The following is a 26,724-nucleotide window of genomic DNA, read 5'->3' as shown; positions in this document are numbered from 1 at the left end:
TCGATTCTCCTGCCTGCAGGCTGTTTGGGCTGCCCATCCCCTCGGGCCCCCTGACCGCCATTTTCTTCCTGCCCAACTCGCGGTGAGGCACCCGCCTGTGGCCGCTGCTGCTGGCCTGCCTGCAGCTGCCGCTGCACTACACGCAGCCCTTGGCATGCAGCCTGCCCACCCATCGCTGTCGCCGCATGTCGCCGCATGCCGCTGCGTCTTGTGCGGCCTTCCCTGGACCGCCGTGTTGGGCTTTCCCCTCCCTGCCCACGCGTGCCCGCCTGCCTGCCCGCCTGCTCCCCTTCTGCGCCCTCTTCCCCCGCAGCAAGGCGGAGACTGAGGCTGATGCCATTGGGCTGCAGATCATGTCGCGGGCGTGTTATGACCCCTCGGGTGCGCAGCAGTTTATTTCTTTTATGTCATCCACCACTAGTTTTCATCCCCCTGCCCGACTCCCGCCGCGCCCAGCCACCAAAGAGCCGCCCTGCGCCGTGCTGAGCTGCGCCGTGCTGCGCTGTGCCGTGCTGCGCTGCGCTGCGCTGCGCACGGCTCGTGGCGTTATTTTGAAGGGAGGGACCGCCCTACCAGCTGTTGCTCCCTTCAGCACAGCACTGGCGACGGCAGCGGGCCGACCACGCACACGCAGCCAAGTGCGGGACTCAAGGCCCCTGTGCTGTTCTGCCCTGACCCCTCTCTGCTGCAGCCATGGTGACCATGTTTGAGAAGATGGGGCGCGCGGAGAAGGCGGAAGGCGGCGACCGCATCCCCGGCTTCCTGCGCACCCACCCCCACTCCTCCGACAGGCGCGTCCCTGGTGCTGGCGCTGTGCCAGCAGTGCACTGGGCGGCATGAGGCTCGGGTTTGTATCTCTCCTGCCCTCTGTTCCGTCTCCTGCCTTGCCTCGTCTCCTCCACAGGCCCCCTGCCCGCTGCCTGGTGCCGGCCGGGCGGGTTTCAGCATGCTCAGCTCCGTCGGCGCCGTGCCTCGTGCCCTTCCCTGCTGCCCCGGGCCCCGCCCTGCTCATACCATACTCCCTGCCTCCTCGCTCGCCTCACACCCTCCTCTTATGACCATCCCACCTGACCCGCCACATCCCCGCCCCTCTCCATCCGCCAACACCCCTGCAGGGTCAAGGCCATCCGCCAGATGCTGCCCACCGCGCAGGGGCTGTACGAGATGAGCGGCTGCGACGAGGCGCGCAGCCCGCTGGCGCAGTTCCGCCGCGTGGTGGCAGACTGGCCCTAGGGAAGCACAGCGCTGCGGAGGCTGTGGCAGCAGGGGGCAGGGAAGAAAGCGCGCACGTGGCCACCTCCGGGAGCGGGGGCTGCCCAGGCGTTGTTGTAAACCAGTTGCCTTTCTTTACCTGAACGTGTTTTTCTCACGGCCAGCAGAGTCGGGCCCTGCCAGCTCAGAACAGGGCAAGAGCCTTCGGGGCACAACTACCTGGGAACCTTGGCTCGGGCGTGAAGGGAGTGCTGGTGGAGCAAGGGCGCTGGGAGGTGCCCTGCCCTGCCCTGCCTGGTTCTCTCAGCTTGCTGAAGGGACCGTCGACGCCTGGCTCTCAGCAGCGTGCAGGGAGGGCGGCAATGGACTCCCCCAAGGCCCAGCCGCCGCTGCCGCCGCCAGGCGCAGCATCAGGCAGCCTCCCAGCAGCGCCGGGGAACCCCGATGCGCGGCAGGCCGCCTCCGCCGCCCCTTCAGCTGCTCTGCTGGATGCACCCAGGCGGGGCGGGGCGCTGCGCTGCCTGGCGGACGCCGACTGGTGGGAGGACGCGGCCTGCTGCTGCGAGGAGAGGTGCGGGGTTGCCCCGGAGGGGCGGCAGGCAGACGCCACTGAGCCCGACATCTAGCACCGCCTGGGGTTGCGGCAGCTGCGCCCGCGGCTCCGTCATTTTGCTGTTTTGTATTTCTGGCACACAGTAGACCTGCCCGACTGGTAGCATGCAACACCCGCAACGTGCAATTGCAGCACCTTGATCAGACGGGCATGGCGGCGGCGGCGGCATGTCCTTGGCAGCCGGTGCCGGGCCGATGCTTGGTCAGTGGTGCGCGTCAAGGGGCTCAGGCCGCTCCCAGCGCCTCCCTAGCACCGCGGAGTTTCCCCCTCCTCGTCCAAATTCAATCTTTCAACCTGCCTGTACTGCGCGCCCTGTCGCCACCTGGTGGGCATGGAACCGGCCGATCAGGCGCTCTGGGCATTCCCCGCAACTGCTGGTTGCCCCTCCGCATCGCACAGTACCCGCACTTGCCCGCACTTGGCCTGCACGCACGCCTGCACGCACAACAGGTCGCTCGCTATGGGGGTGCTGGCACCCACGCTGTCGCCCAAGTCTCCTACCGCCAATGGGAAGCGGTGGGTGTGATTTACGACAGCAGCATCGGCTCAAGCTCTCTCCGTGAGCTGCACTTCGCGGGATGTTGACACTTCAACGCGCTGTGCAGGACCTCTCCCCTCGCCGTGGCCATAATCGGAGCCGTGGTGGCCGTGTTGCTATGTTGCGTGTATATGATGGCGCCTGGAGGCGCGATGGGGTAAGCAGGGAATGAAAGTTTGCTTCGCTCTTGTCTTGCCGAGCGATGGCTCATCGCTGCAGAATGGGCATGAGGTAGCCATGGCGATCCAGAGTGCCGCTGCCTGGGCCACACCACCAGCTGTCGTCGTCTGCCTGCCGCCGCCACGTCGCCGCTGCCCTCGCACATGACGACGCCCCGCCTGCTGCGCCCTGCAGGCCCCCCAACCGCCTCCGGGTGCGCCTCAATCTGGACACAGGCAGCGGCAAGGCGTCATGGGAGGCGGAGGGGGATGAGCAGCAGGTGGCAGACGCCGTGGCAGCGCTGGGTGCTGCCGCGCTAGACCGCAAGAAACCAGATGTGCCTGGGGAGGCAGAGGTTGCAGCGGTGGCAGCGGCGCTGGAGGCAACCTTAGACGACAAGAGCGAGGAGCAGCCCGAGGCCCAGCCCAAGGAGCAGCAGCAAGGGCAGCAGCTGGAGGAGGCCGATGAGGAGGAGGCGGAGGAGGCTGCCGCCTTCGACTCAGATGGCGAGCAGGCCAGCGCGGCAGAGGCAGAGGGGCAGCAGGGCGAGAAGGAGGGCGAGCAGCAGGAGGCGGACGAGGAAGGGACGGAGGAGGAGGATGCAGAGGCTGTTGGGCGCAAGTTTACTGAGAAGGTCGGCGCCTGCGACAACAAGGGCCAGTTTGGGTGCCTGACACGGCAGGCCGACATGGTGAGTGTGCTGCGCTGCGGGGGAGTCTGGGTGGGGCGCATGCATGCATGCAAGAGCTTGGCAAGCTCGCAACGCTTTCCTGCCCGCCAGCACAGGCAACGGGTCTTGCCAGCCGCTGTGAATGCCGCCGGCCGGCGTGCCGGCCGCCATCCGCTGCTTCCGTGCGGCCGCCCATGCTGCCCGACTCCCGCCGCCGCCGCTTCTGTGGCCGGCCCTTGGCGCAGGCACTGGGGCAGTCGGGCGGCAAGCGCCAGTTCCGCTTCCCTCACTTCTATATTGTCGGCTTCCAGAAGTGTGCCACCACCAGCCTCTTCCAGTGAGTGGCGCGACCCGCTGCGACCAGGCACAGCCGCTGCCATCCCTGCCCTGCCCTGCCCTGGCGCATCTTCGCTGCAGCAGTCATCTGGCTGCTGCCCAGCCTGCCATTGATACATGTATCCATCGCACATCCCTGTGTGCGCCGCGCTGCCGCCCCCTGCAGCCACCTGGGGGACCACCCGCAGATCGAGCCTCCCAGCAACAAGGTGCGCCTGGCCTGCTGACCTGCCTGCTGTACTGCTGTCGCAGCCGGTCGCAAGCGCAGCACAGCGGAATTCACCGTGCCACCGGGCTCAGCAGCCAGGGCGCTGCTGCCGCGCTGATGTGGAGGTCTTGCTGAAGTGGCACGTGGCGGGCTTCTTCTCGCGCAGGAGCCCGAGTTTTACACCAAGGCGTGCAGCTACAACGCCATGCGCTGCATCAGCTCCCAGCAGCGCGAATACATGCGGGAGGTGAGAGCGGGGTGCCCCCCGCCAGCTTCATCTCCACCTTTGCTGCCGGCCCATCGCCGCGTGCGTGCGCTGGTCGCCCGCTCGCCGTGGCGAGCTGCCCCCTGGTTTCCCGCTCCCTGCTGCCTGCCTGTTCCCTCCCCATGCTACTACCATCCTCCTGCCTCCCTCCTCCCCGATGCCTCCGTGCCCCCCAATGCCCCGCCTGCCTGCCTGCCTGCCCTTCTCCTACCCATACCTCGCTGCCTGCCCGCCCGGGCAGATCCTGATGTTCCGCCAGGTGCGCGGCGCCAACTTCACCAAGGCGGCGTTTGAGGGCAGCACCCACTACGCGCTGGAGGGGCGGTGGCTGGCCATGCAGCTCATGGAGATCTACCCCTGGCTCAAGATCGGTGAGCGGGGGGCGGGGCCGCCCGGCAGTAGCAACAGCAGCAGCAGCCGCTGCGCTGGACGGCTGTTGACTGGGGCTTGATGTTCGGTGCTGTCTGGGAGCGCGGCCTGCTGCCAATCGTGCATGCGACGCTTCTCGCCGTGTGCCGCCTGCCGAGTGTCCCGTGTGTTGGGCTGCCCCCTTCCTGCCCTTCCAACTGGTGCCTGTGTGCCCCACAGTGATGACCATGCGGGAGCCCATCTCCCAAGCAATCGCTATGCTCAACCACCAGCTGGACCACAAGCGATAGTGAGTGGGGCAGCGGGTGGAAGGGGGCAGGAGTGGGGGAGGCGGAGGGGAGGCTGGGTGCCGTGTAGGGTGCCGGGCTGGGCTGCCGGCGTGCGGGTCCACACCTTCACATGATGCACGCTCGGGCGCTGCGGTCGGCGCCGCCCAGCCGTGCCCAGCAACCCGCTCGCAGCAGCAGCGGCGCCGCCTGTGCATCGCACATCATGCATCCCAGCTCACGTGAGGGCCTGCCGGTGTGGCCGCCTCCCCTGCGCTGTGCAGCCCTGACTGCTACGATCGCGACCACAACCTGGTGTTTGAGTGCATCCACATCGACCTGGGTGAGGGCCTGTGCTGCCGCCCCTTGCTTGCGGTCCGCTACCTTGCAATGTGGCTGTTTTGTTGCATTGCATTGGTGTATGGCTGGCTGGGGTGCTCGGTAAGACAAAGCCCACTTTTTTGGTTTGCCTGAGCTGTGCTTGCTTTCCTGCTGCCCCAGATTTCGAGAGCCGCTACACCCGGTCCCTCAACCCCTGGCTGAAGCACGTGCCGCGGCAGCAGCTGCACCTCCTGCAGGTGCAGGCTGCGCCGGCAGTCTTTGCGTTCACGAAAGGAAGCAGCATGGCAGCCTGCCGGGCGCCGTTCTGCCGTCTTATCGCGAGGATGCCACGCATGTGCCTGCCCCTGGTACCGCAACACATGTACTGCCTTTCTGTCCCGCTTGTCTCGCCCGCAGTACGAGAACCTCACCTCGGCCCACAACATGAAGGGGGCACTGCGGGACATCAAGCGCTTCCTGGAGGTTGAGCCCACGCTGCCCTCGGACGAGCTGGGCATGAAGAACTTCCGGCACCAGCGCAAGAACGTGGGTACCGTGAGTGTCCAGGGGGTGGCCGGGAGGTGGGGGTGGGGAGGGTCCTGTGAAAGGGTGCGCTGGCCGCTTGGCTGGCGCCTTTGCGGCCATGCGGCTGTGGCACAGCCGCTGGATGGACTCGGGCTTACGCTCGCGTGCAGTCAGCGCCAGCGCCCCGGAGGAGAGCTTGAGGCTGGTTTGTGCTTGTGCTGCCCGCGGCTGGCTGCAGGGCAACGGCTGGCCCATGCAGCGGCAGCAGTACGAGGCGCTGGTAGAGAAGGCGCGGAGGAACACCGAGGAGTGAGCCAGTCGTGCCCTGCCTCTCCTGCCTCGGCTGGTTGCGCTGATAGCCAGGGGTCGTCGGAAAGCAGCATGGCCAAGCCAACCCTGCAGGTGTGGCACTCGTTGCAGGCTGCAGCAGCCCACCTGAGGCGCGTCCCGGGCCCGCCTGCATTTGCAGGGTGGTGGATCTGGTGCGCCAGAATGGCTTTGCTGATGCGGATGCCTGGCGTGCCAACTGGGAGGCCGCCTGGAAGGTGGGTGGGTGCATCGATGGGGGTTACTGGTGGGTGGTAGAGGACTGTCAGCGCCTCTGGTGTATGCTCTGGGCCTAGTGTTGCTGTGGCACAAAGGCTGCGTTTCTGTTCCCCAGTGCGCTCTTCCTTCGCCTGCCTTTCTGCCCGTTGCAGTTGAACCTGGAGCAGCACTGCGAACCTGGCCCCGAGGGCCTGTGCATGGTGCAAGTCACGTGAGCGGCTGATGGTGTGGGAGTTCGCTCGTGGCGGGAGTTGGGACGATGCTCCTGATGCACAACATGTCGCGCTTTCCAGTCCCGATTCCTAGTTTGAGCAGCATTGGTGCAGCCTGTTCGCTGTGTTGCTAGCAGTCCGTCTGTACAAGTGTCTGCCTGTAAGTGGCCTCGGGACTGCGCTTGAAGGAGCTAGAAGTACTACTAGTAGGAGCCAGTGGCGGGGAGGCGGGCGGACATGGCAGACCTGGCACCAAAACATACCAGGCTCGTGGAGACAGAAGCAATCGCGCTGCTACATCCTGGAGGTTTGTTGCGGCTACCCCACCCACTCACAATGCGTCACGCAGCGTGCAGCTTGCCGCCAGGCAGCAGCAGCTGACACAGCCTGCTGGCACACACCGCCGCAGGCAGTGTGCCAGCAGCATGCCGGTGTTCTTGGCCGCAGGCAACCCTCAGAAGTGAACCCAAGCGATCCCACATTGGCTGCTGCAGCTGCAAAGCGGTCTGAACAGCAGCGGCAGTTCAGCGCCATGGCAGGCGCCCACGCCGGCAAGCTTCTTGCTGCCTTCTTGCTGCCTGTCAGAGATTTTGGCGATTATAAAATGATACTGGAAGCCGCAATGCGGGGGCTGGGGCCCCTGCTGTGGGGCCCCAGCAGCACCCAACAGTGGTGCACCGGGGGGACTGTTGGCGCTGCCAAGCGATCCCTGGGAGGGCGAGCCCACGTAAAGCAGGATGGTGACTCCGCCCCGCCCGGGCCTGAGGAGCCCCCGCCAGACGCCCAGAACGCGGAGTGCCAGGGGCTGGTGAGCCCCGCTGCCCGCTTGCAGCTCATTTAAATAACGAGAAACAGCCGGTGACGGCGCTTGCAGCCTGCAGAGAGCGACCCCACCCGCTGTTGCCGCCCACCCGCCGCCACTGCCGCTGCTGGTGCAGGGCTCGCACGCTGCGCCAGTCCCTGCCCCTCCTGGTGGCCGTGCTGATTGTCTGGGCCTGGATGCGCCATCCAGGCAGCAGGTGGGAGCTTTGCATGCTTTGGGGGCACCCGCTTTGGCTGCCACATTCGTCGTTTGCGAGCCGCCGGTTCGGTTGCTTGGCGGCAAGCCAACACCACGACCCGCTGCCTCTCCCTGCCGCCGTGCTGCAGCATGGCAGACGCCGCGCGACAGCGGTCTGCGGCCTCGCGGCGCCTCAACCTGCAGAAGCCAGATGCCGAAGCCAGCATGGCGACAACAGGCTCCGGGAGCGGCGGCAGCAGCGCACAGGAGGAGCTGGCGAGCGGAGCAGCAGACGACACAGAAGCAAGCACACAGGCAGCAGAGGATGGGGGAGGGTACGAAACCGACGACCAGGAGGGTGCAGCGGCGGCGGCGGCGGCGGCAGCGGCGGAGCAGCAGCAGCGCCAGCAGCTGGACCGCCGGGATGCGCAGGCTGTGGCAGGCACGGACGATGCGGCAGAGGCCTTGGTGGCGGGCGCCGGCAGCGACGGCTACACGCCCAGCGAGCTGGAGCGGGCGCTCAAGGGCTGCGACAGCCTGGCTTGCATCACGACGGCGCACAAGCAGGTGGGGCGCCTGCCTGCCGGCACGCGGGGGCTGCCGCCAGCCCGACTCGGTCGCGCGCCGTGCACCGCGCTGAGCCTCTGTCGATGATGTGCACCCTCTGTTGATCATGTGCAGCGGAAGCATAAACACCAATTTAACTTTCCCCATTTCTACATCCTGGGTTTCCCCAAGTGTGCCACCACCAGCCTGTTCCAGTGAGTGTGCCACCACCTGCCTGGCGCCGTGCCCGCCCGCCTGCGCATGCCGCTGCCGCCGGCCGCCGGCCGGTGGCCTGGGCACGCACGCGGCTGCCAGCCCGGTGTGCGCACTGCTTGCCCGGTGTGTGCCTGGCATCTTAGGGCCAGACCCTGGATCACTTGGGCACTCACGTGCACAGCATGCTTGGCTTCCCTGCAGCCACCTGATCCAGCACCCGCAAGTCATGGCACCCCGCATCAAGGCACGCAACGGGCCGCCGCAGCCCCCTCCCGTTGCTCCACCGCGTGCCGCGCCACACCTGTGCCGGTGCACCAGAGCCCTGCTTTTGTCCTTGACCCTGCTTTTGCCTCCGCCTCCTCCTCCTATACTGTGCCGCGCAGGAGCCCAATTTCTATACCAGCCGCTGCGACGACGACGCCGTGCGCTGCTCCGCACACGAGCAGGAGAAGTACATCAATGAGGTGGGCTGGCTGCTCAGCCTGCCTTCCCCCCTTGTTCCTGCCCTGGCGCCTGCCCTGGGCCACGTGCCCGCTGCGGTATGGTACCGTGGGTTCCCCTGGCGTCATTGCCTTGGCTGTGGCTGTGGCCCCGCTGGCTCTGCTGCGCCCTAGAGCACGGCCGGCCTGCTCGCCGCCGGCTGGCGTCGAGGGTGCTCCCCGGCGACGTGCGCTGACCGCGCGCTCCTCCTCGCCTGCCTGCCCGCCTCCTGCCCTGCCCCGCCCGCCCGGCCACCCCTCCCAGACCCTGCACCTCGGCATCGCGCTGGATGCCCGCCTGTTCATGGCTGTCTTTGAAGGCAGCACCCACTACTCGCTGGTGGGTGTCAGCGGCAGCGCGGCGCCGCCTGGCTGGGCTGGTGGGTGCCAGCCGCAGCGCGGCGCTGGCTGGATGGCACCTCCCCTGGCAGCTCCATCGTGTCTGCTAACAGAGACGGACGGGTGTTAACACGTTCTGACTGCGAGAGGGTTTGGTCTCGTAGTCAAAGGGTTAATGTTGGCCTGGCTGACCGCGTGTGGTGGCACCCTGCCTGCGGGTTGGCCCGCGCCGTGCGCTGGCCAGCAGGGCCGCTGATGCGTGGCCTGCCCGCTGCTGCGCAGGCGGGGGAGTGGCTGGCGCCGCAGCTACGGGAGCTGATGCCGTGGGTCAAGCTGGGTGAGGCGCTGCTGCGCTGACGCTCTGGCTGCCAGCAGATGTCGTGGCTGCCAGCCTGCCCCTGTCCCTGCTCGGCTTCTCTCTGCCGCCCTGCTCTCCTTCCTGCTCGGCTGCATGCCTTTTGACCCAGCACACCACGGTTTACTGCCACCGACAGACTCTTTGTTGGGGGCTCTGCGCCCCTCCTTCCCCCCAACCTGCCCCGCAGTCATCAGCATGAGGGAGCCCATCTCACGAGCCATCTCCATGCTGCAGCACAACTTGGACCACAACAGAAGGTGGGCCGCAGGGGGTGACTTCTGGGTCCTGCCCAGCGCAGGCGCTGACTGGCGCCTGCTCTGAGCAGCAGCTCCGCGCGTTCCTTCCGCAACGCTGGCAGCCGCGTCCGGCCAGTACCGTGGTGCGCCACCTGACGACAAGCATCCCTGCATGTGCGCTGCTGGCCTGCGTGCAGCCCCAAGTGCTACGACAAAAAGCGGCGGTGGATTTTTAAGTGCATCGAGGAGAAGCTTGGTGGGCACCGCCGCTGCCATGGTACCGCTGCAATTTCACCCAGCCAGCCCCACCAGCCACGGCGCTCGGCTCCCTCGCCCTGCCCTCAAGTTGCCGCTGATTGGGCGCTCTCTTGCACTCCTTGCTGCCGCTGCCGCCCTGCAGAGGATAGCGGCCTTCGGTATGCGCCTCGCCTCGCGGCTTGGGCAGATAATTTCCCTGCAGAGCAGCTGCACATCATGCAGGTTGGTGCAACCCACCGGCCTGCATGTTGCCCTGCCGGGGGCAGCTTGCAGGTGCCCCGGGGCTGCCGCATCAGGCAGCCTGCCCACACCCTGTCACTGCGGCCAGCTCCCGCCCATCCACAGCCCACCCCACACAGCCACCCATCCACCCACCCACCCACACACACACACTCGCACAGCTCTCTCGCTCCCTCCCTGCCACCTGCCACACCGGCCGCAACCTGCGCTGCACCTGTACTGGCCCTCTCGTTCCGCTGTCCCGCCCGCAGTACGAGACCCTGACGGGGGACGGCATGAAGGGGGCGCTGCGCGACCTGAAGCGCTTCCTGGGCATAGATGCCAAGCTCCCTACCGGCGACCTGGGCGTGCGCAACTCCCGAAGGGAAAACTACGTAAGCGGGCGGCGCACGCCGGCAGCCACAACCTGAGTGCTGCCGCCGCGCCCGTGCGTCGGCGAGCCTGCTGCAGCGGCACCGGCGAGGGCAGCGGCAGCGGCGGTGGCAGGAGCGAGGCAGCCTTGGCTGGCCAGCTAGGCAGGGTGTGTGGTGTCAGTGAAGGGAGGTGCTGCCCAGCGGCTGGCCGACCGACCATGCTGAGGCCTGGCTGCGGGTCCGGCCTGGCCTGCCTGCCCGCAGTCGGAGGGGTGGCCCATGACACGGCGCGAGTACCGCCGCCTGGCGGAGCTGGCGCGGCAGGATGCTGAGGAGTGAGCTGCCTGGGCATGCGTTTGGCATGGCAGGGGCAGGGCAGTTCTTTGGCATATTTGCATGGCAGGGCCGGTTGTCTGGCAGGGCTGGGGCTGGTGTGTGCACGGCAGGCCCGAGGCGGGAGGCTCAGGAGGTCGCTCGGCCAGGCCAGTACCGTGGGCCTCCTGGGCCCCGCTTCCAGATCCTGTAGCTTCCACGGTGCTTCCATCCCCTGCCCCCCATGCCCCCTCTGGCTGTAGCGTGCTGGCGATCCTCAAGGGGCGCGGCTATACGGCAGCGGAGCGGTGGATGGACAGCTGGGAGCAAGCGTGGGAGGTGGGTGCGCCGCGGCAGGGCCGGCCCGCGCGTTGGCGCCGTCGAGCATGCTATGCTGCGGGATGCTGCCTGCCGCGGCGCATCCACGGAGGTTGTGTGGGGCTGTGTCCTGGAGGGAAGCTGGCGGGACTCGCTCCTTGCTGGTGCCTCTCCCACTGTACAGTGGGCAACGGCCCATTGCTTGTGCTGGGCATTATAGCTCAACAGGGGCCGCCCATGCTCACACTCCACCCATGCTCACACCCCTGGTGTGCAGGACAACTTGCAGCGCTGCCAGACGGGGACGAACGGCTTGTGTTTGGTGCCTGCAGTCTGACTGGCCGGGACCCTGGCAGCACACGCAAGCTGAGCAAGCAACGGAGGCGAAGGGCGACCCATGGGCCAGCCCATGTGTGCACCACGTGCACGCCAGCCGCGTTGCACAGCCTGTAAGCATTCTGGTTGTGGCAGGCGCACTGAGCACACAGGCTGGTGGATTTCTGTGAGAATGCCATCGCACTGCAGCAGAACAATTTCAGGCGGCGGCGGGGGGGCGGACAGCTGGCGGCGCGAGACGGGACCCAGCAGGTGGCGACAGCGGCCAGCAGCTGCGCGAAAAACTGTGAATTATGCGGCAGTGGAGGGGGTTACGGCTGGTTTGAGGGTGGTCGTTGTTGCGAAGCGTGGAGGCCGCGTGCTTGCCCACTCCGCAACCTGCACGCGCATTGGCGGCAGCGCCCTGCAATCGTGCCAGACATGAAAATGAACGCAGTTGGCGGCGTTGCGCAGGTGCGAGTTTGTTGGGCGGAGGTTTGCATCGCCGCTTCCCGCCCCTTCTCTTTCCCTGCTCTGCCATGCTGCCGCCACTCGAGATTGCAGCGCGTGCCTCGATGCACCTGCAGGCCGCCCAGCTGCCGCTGCTGGTGTTGGCGGCGCTGCTGGCGGCGGCTCCGATGGCGGCGGCTGCAGCAGTGGAGACAACTCCTCTCTCCTGCCAGTCGCCGCTCTGGTCCAGCCTGCCGCTGGCCAAGCAGCGAACGCCAGCTGATGAATACGACCCCAGCTCGACAGACTATTATCAAGACTGGACCCTGAAGCACGTCCTCCCGCCGTTTATCTTCTGCTGCCTGGCGGCCGCGCTCCTCCTCGCATTTTTGCTCTGGCGCCTGGCCAGGCTGGCCACCTGCGTGCGCTGCATCCGCAGCCCGCGCCTGCGCGGCAAGCCCGCCATGCAGCTGCTGTCGGCGCGCGGCATGCGGTGGCTGCGCGCGGCCGTGCCGCTGCTGGCGCTGGGCATGGTGGGAGGCGCGGGGTATGGCTTCAGCACCATCCAGCCATCCATCGAGCCCGCCGGGGTCGCGGTGTACGAGCAGACCAAGGTGGGGCTGGCCTCCAGGCACCCAGCAGAGCCAGAAGCTGTCTGGGAGGGCTTGGGTTGCCGCGGGGCTGCGCCTACCCCGCCGGCGGGCATCCTGCATTCACTATTTCGAAGGCTGGAAGCCCCAGGCTGATGGCTGTGCCTGCTGCTGCCCAGCTGCGGCACCCACACTGCCTGCACGAAACCTGCCCGCGCTTCTTCCTGCTGCCCCTGCCCTGCCGCCCGCCGCAGGAGTATGTGGCCGCCGGCCTGTCCACAGCCAACCTCACCCTGGCCGCCGCGGATGAGGTGGAGCGCCAGCTGGCGGCCATCCGGCAGCGGGCGCTGGACCTGAGCCTGGACCAGCTGCAGCCGGGGGTGCTCCAGGTGGGCCTGCCCAGCCTGCTGGCCTTCTCCAGAGGTGCATGCACCTCACACACACCGGCGCCGCGCTGCGGCGCATACGCGTGCGGCCTTGGCGGTCGGGGGCCGGCCCCTCGCCGGGCAACGTGCCTGCTGCACTTCCGTCCCGCTGGGCGCACCCATCTGGCTCTGCTGGCTCCTCCGCCTCTCCTCCCGTTGTGCTTGCAGGCCATCGAAGACTTCCACCAAAGCATGGTGGGGGTTGCCTCTGGCCTGCAGACCGCCACCTCTGACATCCAGGCCGCGGTGCTGGACCGGCTGGAGGGCTGGCAGCAGGAGTGGCAGCCGCTGGCCGACAGGCTGGACGTCGTGTAAGTGGGCGGCGGGGGGGGCGGACGCTGCTGCAGGCTGGGCGGCCCTGGCTGCTGGGCTGCCGCTTGCCTGTCACGTGTCGCCCCGCTGGCTGAGTGCTGGCCTGCACGCCAGGCGGCGCCGCCTCCCTGCCGTGCCTCCTCGCATTGCCGCCACCGGCCCGCTCTTCTTCACTCCCTGCTTCCCTTGCCTGCGCCACGTGCTGCAGCAAAAATGCCGCCCTCTACGCCTGCTACACTCTCGTCATCGCCTTCTCTGCGGCCGTGGCCCTGGGGGTGCTGCTGAGCTGCCCAGGCCTGGTCAAGGGCTGCACGGCGGCGCTGCTGCTGCTGATCCTGCTCACCTGGGCATCGGTGGCTGCCTCCACCGCGGGGCTGAAGATCGGGAGCGACGGGTGAGGCGCACACCTGCTGGCATGCTGGCACTGGTGCCATGGCTGGTGCGCTGACCGGCGGCGTCTGGTCTAGCGCTCTGGCCGTGCCGCTGCTTTCTGCATGGCAGCCACCAGGCCAAGGCTTTACCATGACACGCACACCTGCACCGGACCGTTCCGCTGCTCGTACCGCCCCATGTACCTCACCCTTACTGCCCTCCATGGCACTACACCCTCCAGGTGCACCGTGGTGGAGAGCAAGGTCATCGATGCCCTGGTGAGGGCTGCTGAGCGGCAAGCGGCCCGCGGCGAGGGCGTGCTGTCGACCGTGGGGGTGGGCGACACCCTGGCCCTGGGGAGGTGAGCGGGCCTGCGCGCTTGGAGCTGCCTTCTCTTCTTCTTGGCGCAGCGGCGGCACCGTCGCACTGCGCTCCCCTGCTGTTGGATGGCCGATGCATGAATGCAACTTGCGGTCCTGCCTCCTCTTGTGTTGATGGTACTGCTGGGCTTTGCACGGTACCTGGCACTGCAGGTACTACTTTTACGGTGTGGGCAAGGACCCGGCGGCTGTGCTGTACGACCTGACGGGCATCGATGTGCCGCAGCTTCTGGGCAGCGCCAACCGTACCGTGGACGACCTGCAGCAGGTGGGGGCTGCCAGGGGCTGCTGGCGGCATGTTTCATGGGGCGGTTTCGAACTCTCATTGTTTTCTTTTCATTCTTTGGCAGCCCTGGACGGGGATGAGTGGTTCACACTACATGAGGTGGAGAGGCACAGCAACCACCTCTCCACTGGCCCAGGGCTCCGTACCCGAGAGGGTGTTGAGACCCCCCCACTGACCTCCCCCCCTGCAGGCCGCCTTCCTGCTGGAGGGCGTGGACTCCTCAGTCAGCACCCTGCCACACAACCTGGCCGCCCTGGCCGCCGCCATCGACGCGCTGGCCGGCAACGTCAGGCAAGCGCCGCCGCCGCCGCGCCCCGCTGCCTGCTGGCTCACGCCTGGGACGAGACGCCGGTGCCGCCCGGCAGCCAGCCGCCGACCAGTGCGCCAGCGGTGCACTGCTGCCTGCTCAGGCCTGGCGCCGCAGGCCTCCAGCGGGGGCCTGCCGGGGGCTGTGCTTGGCTTCCTTCTTGGCCTCCTCCTCACCACCTGCTTCACCTCCTCACCGTCTGCCGTCCCCCTGCGCGCCTCCTCGTGCCTCCTTGCTTTCTTGCAGCTCCCTGGAGGCCGCGCTTTCCTACCAGCGCTTCAACGCCGCCTGGCTGGCAGCCAAGACGTACGCCTGCTGTGAGGTGCTGAACTTTGTGGGCGGCCTGTGGCTGGGCCTGCTGGTCATCGGCGCCTGCGGCCTGCCGCTGTCGCTGGCGGTGTTTGTGTGGGTGGGCAGGATGGACCGGCTGGAGCCGCGGGGCTGCTGCCACGTGTACCGCCGCAGCGACTACCGGCAGTACCAGGCGGAGGAGGAAGCCGCGGTACCGGAGCTGCCCGACAAGAAGGAGGAAGCTGGGGAGACGTCGCTGGGGCTGCCGCCCCACCCCTCGCCAGGCAGCTTCACCCTCAGCCTGCACCAGAAGATGGCGACCGTGGGCACCTGGCCGCGGCCCGGCAGCGGCGCCGACACCTTCCGCATCTCCGCGGCGCCCGCTCCCTACGCCTTCGGCGGCCAGGGCGGCGCCACCCCGCGCAGCACCAGCGGCGGGCTGGAGAGCTCCGAGCTGCTGCCTGACAGCTCCCCCTCGGCGCCAGCCATGCCGCTCAGCGCCCGCTCCATGCCCTCTGCACGAGGCACGGCTGCAGCTGGCGCAGGCGCTGGGCCGCAGCTGGGCACCTGGGCGGCCACCCTGCCGCCGGGCGCGGCTGCCGCGGCAGGCATGGCGCCCCTGCTGCCCTCCGCGGGGACTTCCAGCAGCGCGCCCGGCTCGGCACGCAGGCGCAGCGGCACCTTTGGCACCGCGCCGCCGGGGCTGACCCCCGCCGCCGCGGCGCTGCTGCCGCCGGAGCAGGCAGAGATGAGCTCCGAGGTGGAGGCTGGCGCAGCAGAGCCCGAGGAGCAGCAGGCGGCGGATGGCGGCGGCGGCGGCTCTGCCTTGAAGAGGGCAGGCGGTGCGCTGTCCAGGCTCAAGTTCATGCGGCGGAGCGGCAAGCAGTAGAGCTGCCGGTTCGCCTCCAGACCCGCCTGCTGGGCTGGCTGGCCAGTTCACTGCCTGCCAGCGCAGTCAGCCCAGCACAGTACCCCCTTCAGAATGCACCTTCCCTTACCACGCGCACCACCCATTCCTTCTCTCCCGGCCCTCATGTACCCAGGCTGGCGCCTTCCACCTTTTCCCCTGTTGCTCTCCATGCCTTTGGACAAATTCGTATCCCTCTCAATCCCTCCCCACCTTCTGTAGACGCCTGCACAGCCGCAAGGCTGCCTGGCACATTACCCAGGGCTAGCTTCAGCCTCCTTCACTGTAAAGCTTGCCCTGCACTCCACCTGTCGATGGCTGTCGTTTTCTCGTGTTACACACTGGCAGGATGGGGTCTGTCGTATGGCAGGGGGCTTGAGCGGTGCAGCGGCAGGGCTGCAGTGCCAAGGCGCGGGAATGCAACTGAGGAGAGGGGAATAGGTGGAGGCAGGGAGGGCCCCTGAACACGGGGCACCGCTGCCTGGCAGAAGGAAGACAAGCAAAACAGACGAGGGCAGGTCAGGCGACTAGTAAGCACTTAGTAGATAGGCGTACAGGCATTCGTTAAGTTAGAAGGCAAGGGAAGGCGCGGCGGGCCAAGCACAAAAACGGCAGCAGCAGAAATTCCAGAGGCTGTGCAGATATGATGAAAGGAAGCAGGCAGCGGTGCGCATGGCGGCGCAAGCTGGCGGGTGGACCCCCGAGCAGGTGTTTGGGAGACCACACAGCTTTCGCTGAGAGCCAACAAAAACAATGAAATTCCCAGGCCATCGTCGTCCTCCCCCCCTCCAGCCGCCACCCAACACAATCGGCAGCCTGGGCTCGCGAGCGGCGCGGCCGCCGCCTCAGCCGCCGCCCTTGTTGTTGGCGTTGCCGTTCTGCTTGGCACCCTGCAGCTCAATTGAAGCACAAGGGCGGTAAGACGGCGGAGCACCTGTCAGCAACAACAGGCAAGCAACACAAAGACCGAAGGCAAGCAGCCAGCAGGCAGGCACATGCACGACCATGGGGCGCGGCCGGGAGGCCCAGCCTGGCGGGCCAGAGCCGGGCCCGCAGCAGCCCCACCCCGCCCCAGGCCCAAGAACTTGTTCTTAGGGAGCCACCTCACCATGGCATCAAACAGCTGGTTCTGAAGCGTCTCCATGTCTGCGTTGTGCAGCTGCAGCAGGCGCAGGCTCTCGTCGGCGGCCTGCGGGCGGCGGGTCCCAGGTGGGGAGAGGGAGGGAGCAGGAGGGTGACGGGAATGGACGGGAATGGACGGGAATGGGCGGGCTGGCTTCTTGATACGCTATACATCCGAGGGAGCATAGAACTGGCGCAGCAACGCACAACACACAACACAGGCTGCCTCCGGCACGACCCTGCTGCTGCGGCAGCGTGCCCCAGGTGTCCCAGCCCCAGCCCCCACCTCCTGCGCCGCGCTCCACGCCTGCTCCAGCACCGCGCTGCGCCGCCGCTCCTGCGCCGCCGCCTGCCGCGCCTCCTCCAGCTGCGCCGCGAGGTCGGCAGGCATGAGCGCCCGTGCCGCCGCCACCTCGCCCCGCGCATCCTCCAGCTGCGCTGCAAGCTCCGCAGACTCGCGCTGGGCCGCCTGCAGCGCCGACAGCAGGCCATCCTTCTCGCCGCGCACGGCCAGCAGCTCCTGCACAGCGGGCGCAGCGTGGCACACAGATCATGGGGCGCAGCGTGCACAGCACAGCACAGCACAGCGAGCATGTCGAGAGCATGCTTGGATTCAGCCGGCACGCAGGCACCGGCGCGCCGCATGCAGCCTGGCCTCCGCCAGCGCACACATGCGCAGCAGCAGCGCCGCTTGGCGGGCATCCGCCGCGCCCGCCCGCTCCCAGGCCCGGCCGGCCCCCGCCTGCCAGACCCGCAGCCCCCGTCCCCCTCGCTTGCCTGCTGCGACTCTGCCCGCGCCGCGGCGCTGCGCTCCCGCTCGATGGCGACCAGGGCAGAGGCCGCCGCCATCTCGCGGCGCGCGGCGTCCACGTCAGCCGCCATGGCCGCCGCCGCCGCCACCTCCTGCCGCACTTGCTCCAGCTGCGCATCCAGCGCCGCCGCCTCGCCCACCGCCTCCTCCCGCAGCGCCAGCACCTCCCGCTGCACCTCCGCCACCTCGGCAGCCCGGGCCGCGGCATCACCCAGCGCCCGCTCCAGCGCCGCCTCTGCCTGTCGCTTGGCCTCCAGGGCCGCCGCCGCCTCCTGCGGCGCAAGCGGGGCGCAGCGGGCGGGAGCGATGCGTGGCAGTGGCAGGTCAGGGGGGAGGGAGCTCGGGGGCGCCAACGCGCCTGGGGAGCCGACCAGGCAGCCAGGCTGAGGCAGCTGACAAGGCCAGCGGGCTTGCACATCAAGCAGGGCCGCATGCCTGCTCCCCCGCCCCAGGACGTTTTGCAGGGTGCACCGTGGCACAACCAGCACCGCACTGTGGCACCACACTGTGGTACCACCACCACCGCCGCCACCGCCACCACCACCACCACCACCTCCACCACCGCCATCGCCACCGCCACCAACACCGAGTGTGACAGCAAGCCCGGAGCCCGCGCCGCACCTGCTGCGCCGCGGCCCGCGCCTTCTCCACCTCCGCCCGCCGCTCCCGCTCGATCGCCAGCAGGGCCGAGGCCGCCGCCATCTCGCGCCGCGCGGCCGCCACCTCAGCCGCCGCCTCGGCGCCCTGCCCCGCCGCCAGGTCAGCGCCATCGCTCTGGGCCTGGTCCACGGCCGCCTGCAGGCTCTCCTTCTGCCGCAGCAGGTCCCGCAGGCCCTGCACCGATAGACGCCAAGGGAGGCGGGAGGGGAAACACCGAGTGGGGCAGGGCGTCGGGGCGAGGCGGGGGGAGCGGGAGCTGGCGGCAAAGCGGCGTGCGTGCGTGAGCTGGCTGGCTGCAAGGGTGCGACCCGGCGCAGGGCCCTTTGAAGGTTTGCTTGCAAAGCCAGAGACGGCTGCGCTGAGCCGGCCATGGCACACCCAAGCTGGCCTTGGCGCCACACAACCGTGCCGCCTACGGGCAGGCTTTCCACCTGGCCCGAGCTGGACGCAAACCCCTCTCCTGCACACACACACACACACACACCTGCTGCACCTAACACCCCCCTCCCGCCCACCCACACCCACACGCACCTGCTGCGCCTCGGCGCGCGCCCGCTCCAGCGCGGCGCTGCGCTCCCGCTCCACCGCAACCAGGGCCGAGGCCGCCGCCATCTCCTTGCGCGCCGCCGTCAGCTCGGCGGACAGCGTGGTGGCGGCGGCCGCCTCGCGCCGTGCCTCCTCCAGCTGCCCCGCCAGCGACGCCGCCTGGCGCTGCGCCTCCTCCAGCTGCGCCTGCACGCTGTGCTTCTGGCTGAGCAGGGACTCGGCCTCCTGTGTATGTGTGTGTGGGGTGGGGGTGGGGGGAGCAGGGGGGTAGTGAGGAGGGGCAGGCGAGCAAGGAGGCAGGAAAGAGTGAGGGGGAGAGAAGGGGAGAGCCAGGGGTGAGCCAGGAGGAGTGAGGAGGGTTGTGAGGCGGAGAGGGTGAGGAGGGAAGGGCGTGGGCCCATCGGGAGGGGCGGGGGTCAAAAAGGAGGCCTGCGCGCCCTCCGCAACCCGCGCCTTTGCACAGCGCCCGCAGAGTAGGCTGCCAGCCCGCGCCGCAGGGCAGCGGGCGGTGCCGGCGCCGGCGCCACGCGCGCCCCACCCACCCACCCGCTGCGCCTCCGCCCACGAGCGCTCCAGGAGCGCGGCGCGGTCCTCCGCAAACTCGACGTCGCCGCGGGCGGCAGCCGCCTCCCGCTTGGCCGCCTCAAGCTGGCCTGCCAGCTGGGAGGCGCGCTCGGCCAGGCCTTGCTGCTCCTGCTGCGTGCCTGAGCGCAGGGAGGAGAGCTGCGGGGGGAGGCAGGAGGTGGCAGGGGAGGCCGGGGGGCGTGGGCGTGGGGGTGGGTTTGGGGGTGGCGAGCAGGCTGTGGTGGGTAGAGGAGGTGGCAAGGGAGTGCCGAACAGGCAGAGCAAATCGAACGAAGAGCGGGCCGCCGGCGAGGCCGCTGCACCGCCGTACCGCCTACCGCGACGCAGGTGCTGCCCCGCGTGGCCGCGAGCCGTGCGCCCTCGGCGGTACCGCAGTACTGTACCGCAGTACTGCCGACCTCTACACGCCCTCTGCAGCCACACTGGGCCCAACCATAGCCTACCTCCTGCTCAAGCCGCTGCACCTGAGCCTCCAGGTCTGCCACCCGCTGCTGCCCCAACCCCGCCTCTGCCAGCGCGGCCTTGGCGGCGGCAGCGTCCTTCCAGGCCTGCTCCAGCTGGTCGGCCAGCTCGTTGGCGTGCCCCGACAGCCGCTGCACCTCCTGCTGCCACGACGTGCGCACCGTGCCCAGCTGCAGGCGGCGGGGTGGGGGCGGACGCAAGGGTGGGTGGGTGAGCGGCCGGGTGGCGGGCAGTTGAAGGAAGAGAGGGCGAACAGCAAGCCGAGAGGCGGCGCGGGATGCGGCGCGCGTGCGAGGCGCCGCAGCAGCGACATACGCCACATGTGTGACAATGGCACACGCGCTGCGGCATCGGACAATGCACCAGCCCAGCCCCGAAGCAGCCCGCGCCGCCGTGCGTGCACGCCAGCACACAGGCCCCACACCACACACCCCGCCGCTGCCCACAATTGCGGGGCCGGTCGCGGTACCGGCGGTACCGGCGGTTCCATCCCCACCTGCTTCTCGCTGGCCGCCATGGCCGCCAGGGAGAAGCGGGCCTCCTGGTCCCGCATCCGCAGCTGCTCCTGCATCTCAGCCACCTCCTGCACCAGGCAGCGGGCAGCAGGGGCGCCCCAGCAGCAGGGGGGCGTGGCAGGGTGAGGGCGGGGGGGGTGGGGCGAGGGTAGGGCGTGGTAGAGCGAGGCGCAGTGTGGGGAGGGCGGCCAGCCACTGCCAGCCAGCCAGCCAACCACGGCCAGCGCAGCCGACGCACCCGCTCCGCCTGCTCCAGCGCCGCCGCCCGCTCCTGCTGCGCCGCCATCAGCGCCTTGGCTGCGGCGGCGCTCAGCTGCTGCGCCTCCTCCAGCTCATCCGTCAGCGCCGCCACCCGGTGCTGCAGCTCTGCCTTCTCCTGCTGCTGCTCCTCCACCGCCGAGCGCCGCACGGCTTCCATCTGCGGGGCAGGCAAGGGGACGGCAGCGATGCATGTGTGTGTGTGTGTGTGGTGCAGGGAAGGAGCCACGGGGCTTTGGGCTTGAAAGAGCCGCAGCCGAGGGGGAAAGGAAACGGAAAGAAGGGAGCAGGACAGGAGGGGCCGCCTGCGCGGCGAGGCGGCGGGCAGCCGGGCGGCAGCTTCCCACCTCCTCCTCCAGCTGGGTCACACGGTCCTGCAGGCGGTCCCGCTCCCCCATCACCACCGCCAGCTCAGCTTCCACCGTGGACGCCTGCACAGCTCGGCGCAGCACAGCATGCAATATGGCATCAGCGCCGCACTACCCTGCTGAGCCACGCCGTCCAAACAGAGAAGCCCGCCACACCCATTCAACACGCACGCTCAACAAGTGCACGCAACATGCATCCGGCCCCAAAACGTTACTTCAGTTAATTTCGTATTCAACCATTTTTGGGCCACACAGCCGGCCTATCCCCACCTTGTCCTCCGCCTCCCCTAGCTGCTGCTGCAGCTGCGCGCGCTGCGCCGCCGCCTGCTCCAGCCCCGACTGCAGCTCGGAGGCGCCGCCCTGGGCGGAGCGCTGCGCCTGGTCGGAGCCGGCGCCCTGGGATGGCAGCGAGGCAACAACAAGGTGTGAGGCGAGTGGGGAGCCAGGGGTGCAGATTGAAGCGGCTGTCCAGCAGGTGCAGAGGCGCACGAGGGCTGAGAAACAGAAGAAACAAACTTCACTTAGAGGCAAGCACGCGGGGCAGAGGGCATGGCGGCAGCCACGCAGGCAGCAGGCGCAGGCGCCGAGTAGTGAGCGGGTGGACTTCCGAGCAGGGCCCAGCCCGGCCCGTCGCCAGGCAGCCGCCCACCTCTGCCAGCTGCCAGCGCATCTGGGATACCTCTTCCTCCAGGGCATCGCGCGCCTGCCGCAGCTGCGCCGCCACGGTATCCTGGTGCTGCAGCGCGCGCTGCGCCTCGTCAGCCTGGCGCTGCAGCTGCACGGCCACGGCCTGCTGCTCTGCCAGCACGCGCCTGGCTTCCCCCGCCTCGCGCTCCAGCCTGGCGGCGGCGTCCTCCTGGCGCGCCAGCTGCTGCCTGGCTTCCCCCGCCTCCCGCTGCGCCTGCTGCGCCGCCGCCTCCTGCTGCGCCAGCTGCTGCCGCAGGGCGGCGGCCTCGCGCTGCGCCTGCTGCGCCGCCGCCTCCTCCGCCGCCAGCTGGCGCCGCAGGCCCTCGGCCTCCCGCCGCAGCTGCGCGGCAGCTGCCGCCTCCTCGTGCTGCAGGTGCTGCAGGTCACCGTCCCGCGCCGACAGCTGCTGCCGCAGGCCCTCGGCCTCGTGACGGAGCTGCCGCACCTCCGCCTCCTCCCTCACCAGCGCCTGCTGCGCCGCAGACAGCTCCTGCCGCGCGTGGCGGGCGTCCCCCTCCTGCTGCGCCAGCTGCTGCCGCGCGTGGTCGGCGTCCCGCTGCAGCTGCTCGGCGGCTGCCTCCTTGTCCGCCAGCTGGCGGCGTACCGCCTCCGCGTCCCTCTGCAGCTCCTCCGCCGCCCTCTCCCTGTCCGCCAGCCGGGTGCGGACATCGTCGGCCTCCTGCTGCAGCCGCTGCGTGGCAGCCTCCTTCTCGGCCAGCTGCTGCCGCATGGCGTCGCCGTCGTGGCGCAGCTGCTGCGCAGCTGCCTCCTCCTCCGCCAGCTGGCGCCGGTAGTCGCTGGCCTCCTGCTGCATGCGCCGCGCCTCCGCCTCCTGCGCCGACAGCTGCTGCCGCACCGCTTCCATCTCCTGTAAGCCGCGGGCAGCGAGGGGCGGGTGGAAGGTCAGGGCGGGGCCGCCAGAAAGCAAGGAGCAGGCGAGATGCGGCTGCCTCCAGTCCTGCCCTCCTGCCTCCTCGCATCCCCTCCTCCTCCTTGCATTGCATTGCTTGCTCAGAGGCACATGGATGCATAGCGCTCGGTGCACGGCAAGCCCCAGCTCCCCACCTGGGCAGCAGCCGAGCGGGCCTGCTCCAGCGCCGCCACCCGCTCGCGCTCCGCGGCGGCGAGGTCATGGGCGGCGGCCGCATCGCGCCGCGCCTCCTCCAGCTGCGCGGCCAGCTCGGCAGCCTGGCTGCGCAGCCGCTGCTGCTCGTCCTGGGCCGACAGGCGCGCCGACGACAGCTGCACGCGGCACAGGGGGGTACAGCCAAAGCCAAGAGAACTGTCAGACAGTATGGTGTTCATAGAAGGCCAGGGGGCATAGGCTGCAGCCACACGCCAGGGAGGGCATGGCACGCCACACGTCGTGCCCGCACAGCACGGGTCGGCGGCCTGTGAAGAGGGCGGGGGCGCAGCCGCAACAAGCAACAAACAACGCCCCTGCCTCCCTGCCCCACACCCCGTTCGCCACCAGCCACAGCCACGACCACACGCACCTCGCCCTCCAGCTGAAGGAGCTGGTGGCGAAGCACCTCCCGATCCCCAGCCGCCATCGCCAGCTCAGATCCCATCTCTCCAATCTGTACCACCACGGGACAGCAGCAGGGCAGCACTAGCAGGGTAAGTCAAGGGCAGCATCTGTACTGCACGCACCTGCACGCCTTGTCGGGCAGCACGCGGCCCTGCGCATGCCAGCAAAACGGCCAGCGGCGACTGCCCTGCGCAAGCCAGGTGCGGCAGGCTGCCCCTGGGGCTGGCTGGGAGGCCCACCTTGCCCTCAGCTGAAGCCAGCTGGCCCCGCATCTGCTTGCAGTCGGCGAGAGCCGCCTCCAGCCTGCCCAGGAGCTGCGCCGCCGCCTCCTCCTGCCGCCGCAGCGCCTCCTCGGCCTCCTCCTGCCGCCGCCGCGTCTCCTCCACCTGGCCGGCCGCTGTGTCTGCTGACCGCAGCACCGCCTCCAGCTGCGCCATAGGGGGGGCAGCAGGAGCAATGCCGCCGTCAGCTCTTGATGTGTACTCCCGATCCACCCATCACCACCAGCAACACCAACAAACGGATGCCACACCAACAGACCTATTGCACACACACACAAACACACACATGCAGCAGCAGCAGCGGCAGTAGCAGCGGCAGCAACAGCGGCAGATGCAGGGCCCAGCGGCAGCAAGGGCCGCCCACCTCCTGCTTGAGCTTGTCTCTCTCACTGGTGGCTGAGTCTGCCTTGGAGTTGGCACCCTCCAGCGCGTTCTGGGCCTGCAAAGGCAAGCAAGCAAAGGGCCAGGAGAGCGGAAGACGCGCTTCAGCAGGGTTGGTTGGTGAGTGAAGAGGGGGCATGTGGGCACGGTGACTCAGCAGGGGGCCTTGATGGGGAGCAAGGCATGCCCTTTGGCCCTTGGCAGCTCGCAGGAGACAGCCGGGCAGCCCGGCTGGCGGCCAGGCAGGCAGGCGGGCAGCCCCCAGGCCCAGCCAAGGCCCAGCCCACCTCGACTAGGCGCCGCTTGTAGTCCTCCACCTCCTCCGCCTGCCGCCGTGCCTCGGCCGCCTGCTCCTGCGCGGATGCCAGCTGGGAGCGCATCTGCGCCACCGCCGCCTCGGCCGCCTCCTTAGACACCTCCAGCTGGGCGGCAGCCGCCTCGGCCTCCTCCTTGGCGGTGCGAAGCTGCGCGGCAGCTGCCTCCTGCTCCGCAAGCTGCAGCCGCATGTCTTGGGCCACCTGCGGCGTCGGTGGCGGCGTTTGGCGGGGCATACGTTGGCGGGACAGCGGGAGGGAGGTGCGCGCGGTGGCGGTACGGTATGATGGTGCCAGGGCGTGCGGGCCGCCTCGGCGGCAGCACATGCACAGGCAGCGAGCGCGGCGGGCGAGGGGGCTTCCGCGCCAGAGCCAGGCGCGCTGCGGGGATGGCTGCGAGCGGGAGGCGCAGCGGGGGGTGCTTGCCTGGGCCATGCGCGTCATCTGTTGCGACAGGACCACCAGCTGTTCCTGCAGTACCACCACCTTCCCCCGCAGCTGGTCCAGCAGCTGGGCCTGCTGCGCGTCCTGCAGATACCCGTCCTCATCGTCATCGCCGGGAGCCGCCTCCAGGTCGGCGGCGGCCGCCGCCAGCCGCCCCGCCGCCGCGTCCGAAGCGACCTTGGCGTCTTGGGCAGCCGCCGCGGCCTGCGCGAGGCAAAGCAGGAGGGTGCCAACGGGCGCGTGTGGGTGTGTGGTGCCGTGGGGCGGGGTATGTGGAGGAGCAGAGGGTTGAAGGGTTGGCCTGCTCTGCGCTCTGGTCAAGGCTGTGTCCTCAACGCACAGCACATGGTGCCGCACATGCGCCACACCAGCTCCCCGCAAGGCCCGCCCTGGCCTTCCACACCCAGAAGCAGCCCAGAGGAGAGGCAGGGCTGCCACAGGAGCCACTGTATGGCGAGGGGCGGGGCTCAGGGTGGGACGAGCCGCGCTCACCATGTCGATGGCTGCCTGCGCCCTGCCCAGCGCCTTGACAGGGCCGTCGTTCTCGCCCTCCACAGCAAGCTGCGCCTGGGCCACCGCCGCGGCCTGCTGCGCCGCGAAGAGCTGCAGGGAGCGGGAGGGGCGGCACGTAAAGGGGCGGTGAGGGCCTGCGGGCACGCTGGCGGCTATCGCTGGCCACGGCGGCGGTGCAGGCAGGGAGGTCTGTGGTTGGCAGGTAGGCAGACTGTCATTGAAAAGCGACGGCAACTGAAAAAGGAGGCAAGCAAAGCTGGTGGTGCAGGCACAAGAGGCGCGCTGCCCAGCGCCTCACCTCTCTCTCAAGCTGCGCAAAGCGCTCCTGCAGGCGGCCGCTCTCGCCGGCAGAGGCAGCCAGCTGCGCCTCCAGCTTGGCGGTCTGCACCAGCCGGGGCCAGGCAAGACGATCCTCAGCAGGAGCAGGAAGAGAAGAGGACTAGGTGCCGCCAAAAGATGAACCCGCAGCCGGCGGTTGGAGCGCAAGAACCCAGGAGAGCGCTTGCTGATGCGAGCATCGGCAGCCAGGCGGCGGCATCCGGCTGCCAGCAGCACATGCCGCCTGCGCACCCTGCTCTCCGCGGCGGCCATCTTCTGCTGCACTTGCTCGCGGTCGGCGTTCGCCTCATCCAGCTCCTTCTGCAGCTTCTTGGCAGCTGCCTCCTGGTCTGCCAGCTGCTTGCGCATGTCCTCAGCCACCTGCGGTAGGAGGGCAGGGCGCGGCAGGGCAGGGCAAGGAGGCGGGGTGAGGGCCGCAAGGATTGCCGCCGCCGAGGGCAGGCAGGGCTGCTGCGGGGACAAAGGCTGGCGGAGGGCTGACCAAGCATGCCTGAGCTGGCCCTGCCGCACGCTCTGATTCGCACGCCGCACACACGGGCCGCGGCGCTGAGTGCCAGCAGGCTGCAGGCGGATGATGCTGCGCCCTGGATCGCGGCCGCTGCAAGGGAGCACTGCCCGAGGGGCGGCCGGCGGGCAGCGGGGCAGCCACTCGCCTCCACCGTGTTGTGCATCTGTGACATCAGCACCCGCAGCTGCTCCTGCAGGATCGCCACCTTGCCGCGCAGCTGCTCCAGCCGCTTCTCCTGCTGCTCCGCCTTCTTGATGGCCGTGCGCTCCGCCTTTTTGGCCGCCACCAGCTCCGCCTTCCTGGGGTCCTTCTTGGTGGGCGAGTCGCTGCCCATGGTGGGAGACATCACCTCTGTGGCGTGCTCGGGCAGGGCCGACGGCTGCGGCACAGCGGGGCAGAGCGGGGCAGGCCACGGCAGCACGGCGGCGGTTGCTGGGCGGCAGGCGCGGCATAGGCAGCAGGAGGCACCACCCAGGTGTCTATGGGCTGCGCCGCAGCTGTCCCGGCGGGCATGTGAGGGCCCAGGGCAAGCCGCGGGTGTGGTAGGGGGGTAGCACGCGGCGGGGCGGGGCCCTGCCGGCAGCGGGAGGCAGGGCAGCAGGGTTGGCAGCGCGTGCTCACGGGGGACTCGCCGTTGCCGCTCTTGTCACCCGACGAGGCCCAGAGGACCGTGTGGCGACCCGCATTGGGCCGCCTGCTCCGCAAGCGGGTAACGGGCCGAGGCCCCAAGCTGCCGGGGGGCCGCTGCAGCAGCACGAGGTGCTGCATGGTGCCTGGAACGCACAATGAACGCGTGGGCGGCGTTGCGGCCGTTTGTTGTGTGGGGCAGGGAACCCGCCAGCGTGGCCGCCGCCCTGAGATGAGGGTAA

General features: G+C 69.1%; 3 protein-coding genes across 3 annotated transcripts in view; 2 read left to right on the top strand and 1 right to left on the bottom strand.

Moving 5' to 3' along the window:
• CHLNCDRAFT_133633 (hypothetical protein) overlaps window positions 1–1,233 on the top strand; it is a gene marked incomplete at both ends in the record, with an annotated part of 3,284 nt that extends 2,051 nt beyond the window's left edge. Inside the window, 5 exons of the mRNA XM_005852200.1 lie at window positions 126–187; window positions 314–381; window positions 692–802; window positions 905–938; window positions 1,116–1,233. Coding sequence (XP_005852262.1) covers window positions 126–187; window positions 314–381; window positions 692–802; window positions 905–938; window positions 1,116–1,233 — 393 coding nt within the window. The remainder of the gene's footprint in view (window positions 1–125; window positions 188–313; window positions 382–691; window positions 803–904; window positions 939–1,115) is intronic.
• Window positions 1,234–2,285: 1,052 nt separating this feature from the next.
• Window positions 2,286–15,512, top strand: CHLNCDRAFT_133632 (hypothetical protein; the record flags this gene model as incomplete). The annotated part of the gene is made up of 32 exons (XM_005852199.1): window positions 2,286–2,341; window positions 2,718–3,213; window positions 3,438–3,529; window positions 3,695–3,737; window positions 3,903–3,983; window positions 4,243–4,372; window positions 4,590–4,659; window positions 4,921–4,979; window positions 5,138–5,214; window positions 5,375–5,503; window positions 5,721–5,791; window positions 5,952–6,027; window positions 6,181–6,239; window positions 7,179–7,259; window positions 7,390–7,807; window positions 8,386–8,466; window positions 8,747–8,821; window positions 9,103–9,157; window positions 9,366–9,435; window positions 9,612–9,670; window positions 9,815–9,894; window positions 10,164–10,286; window positions 10,530–10,600; window positions 10,841–10,916; window positions 11,798–12,274; window positions 12,505–12,639; window positions 12,844–12,986; window positions 13,196–13,381; window positions 13,601–13,720; window positions 13,893–14,007; window positions 14,216–14,376; window positions 14,579–15,512. The coding sequence occupies 32 exons, from the start codon at window positions 2,286–2,288 to the stop codon at window positions 15,510–15,512; spliced, it is 4,899 nt and encodes a 1,632-aa protein (XP_005852261.1).
• Window positions 15,513–16,375: 863 nt separating this feature from the next.
• CHLNCDRAFT_133631 (hypothetical protein) lies at window positions 16,376–26,623 on the bottom strand (the record flags this gene model as incomplete). The annotated part of the gene is made up of 24 exons (XM_005851892.1): window positions 16,376–16,420; window positions 16,639–16,719; window positions 16,939–17,172; window positions 17,322–17,735; window positions 18,085–18,297; window positions 18,655–18,894; window positions 19,216–19,392; window positions 19,698–19,886; window positions 20,213–20,299; window positions 20,470–20,649; window positions 20,837–20,920; window positions 21,128–21,253; window positions 21,507–22,412; window positions 22,610–22,786; window positions 23,041–23,124; window positions 23,315–23,503; window positions 23,721–23,795; window positions 24,025–24,255; window positions 24,511–24,699; window positions 24,988–25,098; window positions 25,307–25,390; window positions 25,579–25,707; window positions 26,007–26,234; window positions 26,477–26,623. The coding sequence occupies 24 exons, from the start codon at window positions 26,621–26,623 to the stop codon at window positions 16,376–16,378; spliced, it is 4,620 nt and encodes a 1,539-aa protein (XP_005851954.1).
• Between the last annotated feature and the right edge of the window lie 101 nt (window positions 26,624–26,724).

The sequence above is a fragment of the Chlorella variabilis genome, assembly GCF_000147415.1.
Source record: "Chlorella variabilis unplaced genomic scaffold CHLNCscaffold_1, whole genome shotgun sequence".
NCBI classification, from domain to species: domain Eukaryota; kingdom Viridiplantae; phylum Chlorophyta; class Trebouxiophyceae; order Chlorellales; family Chlorellaceae; genus Chlorella; species Chlorella variabilis.
The sequence above is the reverse complement of the archived record's forward strand: the minus strand, read 5'-3'. Positions and strand labels throughout refer to the sequence as shown.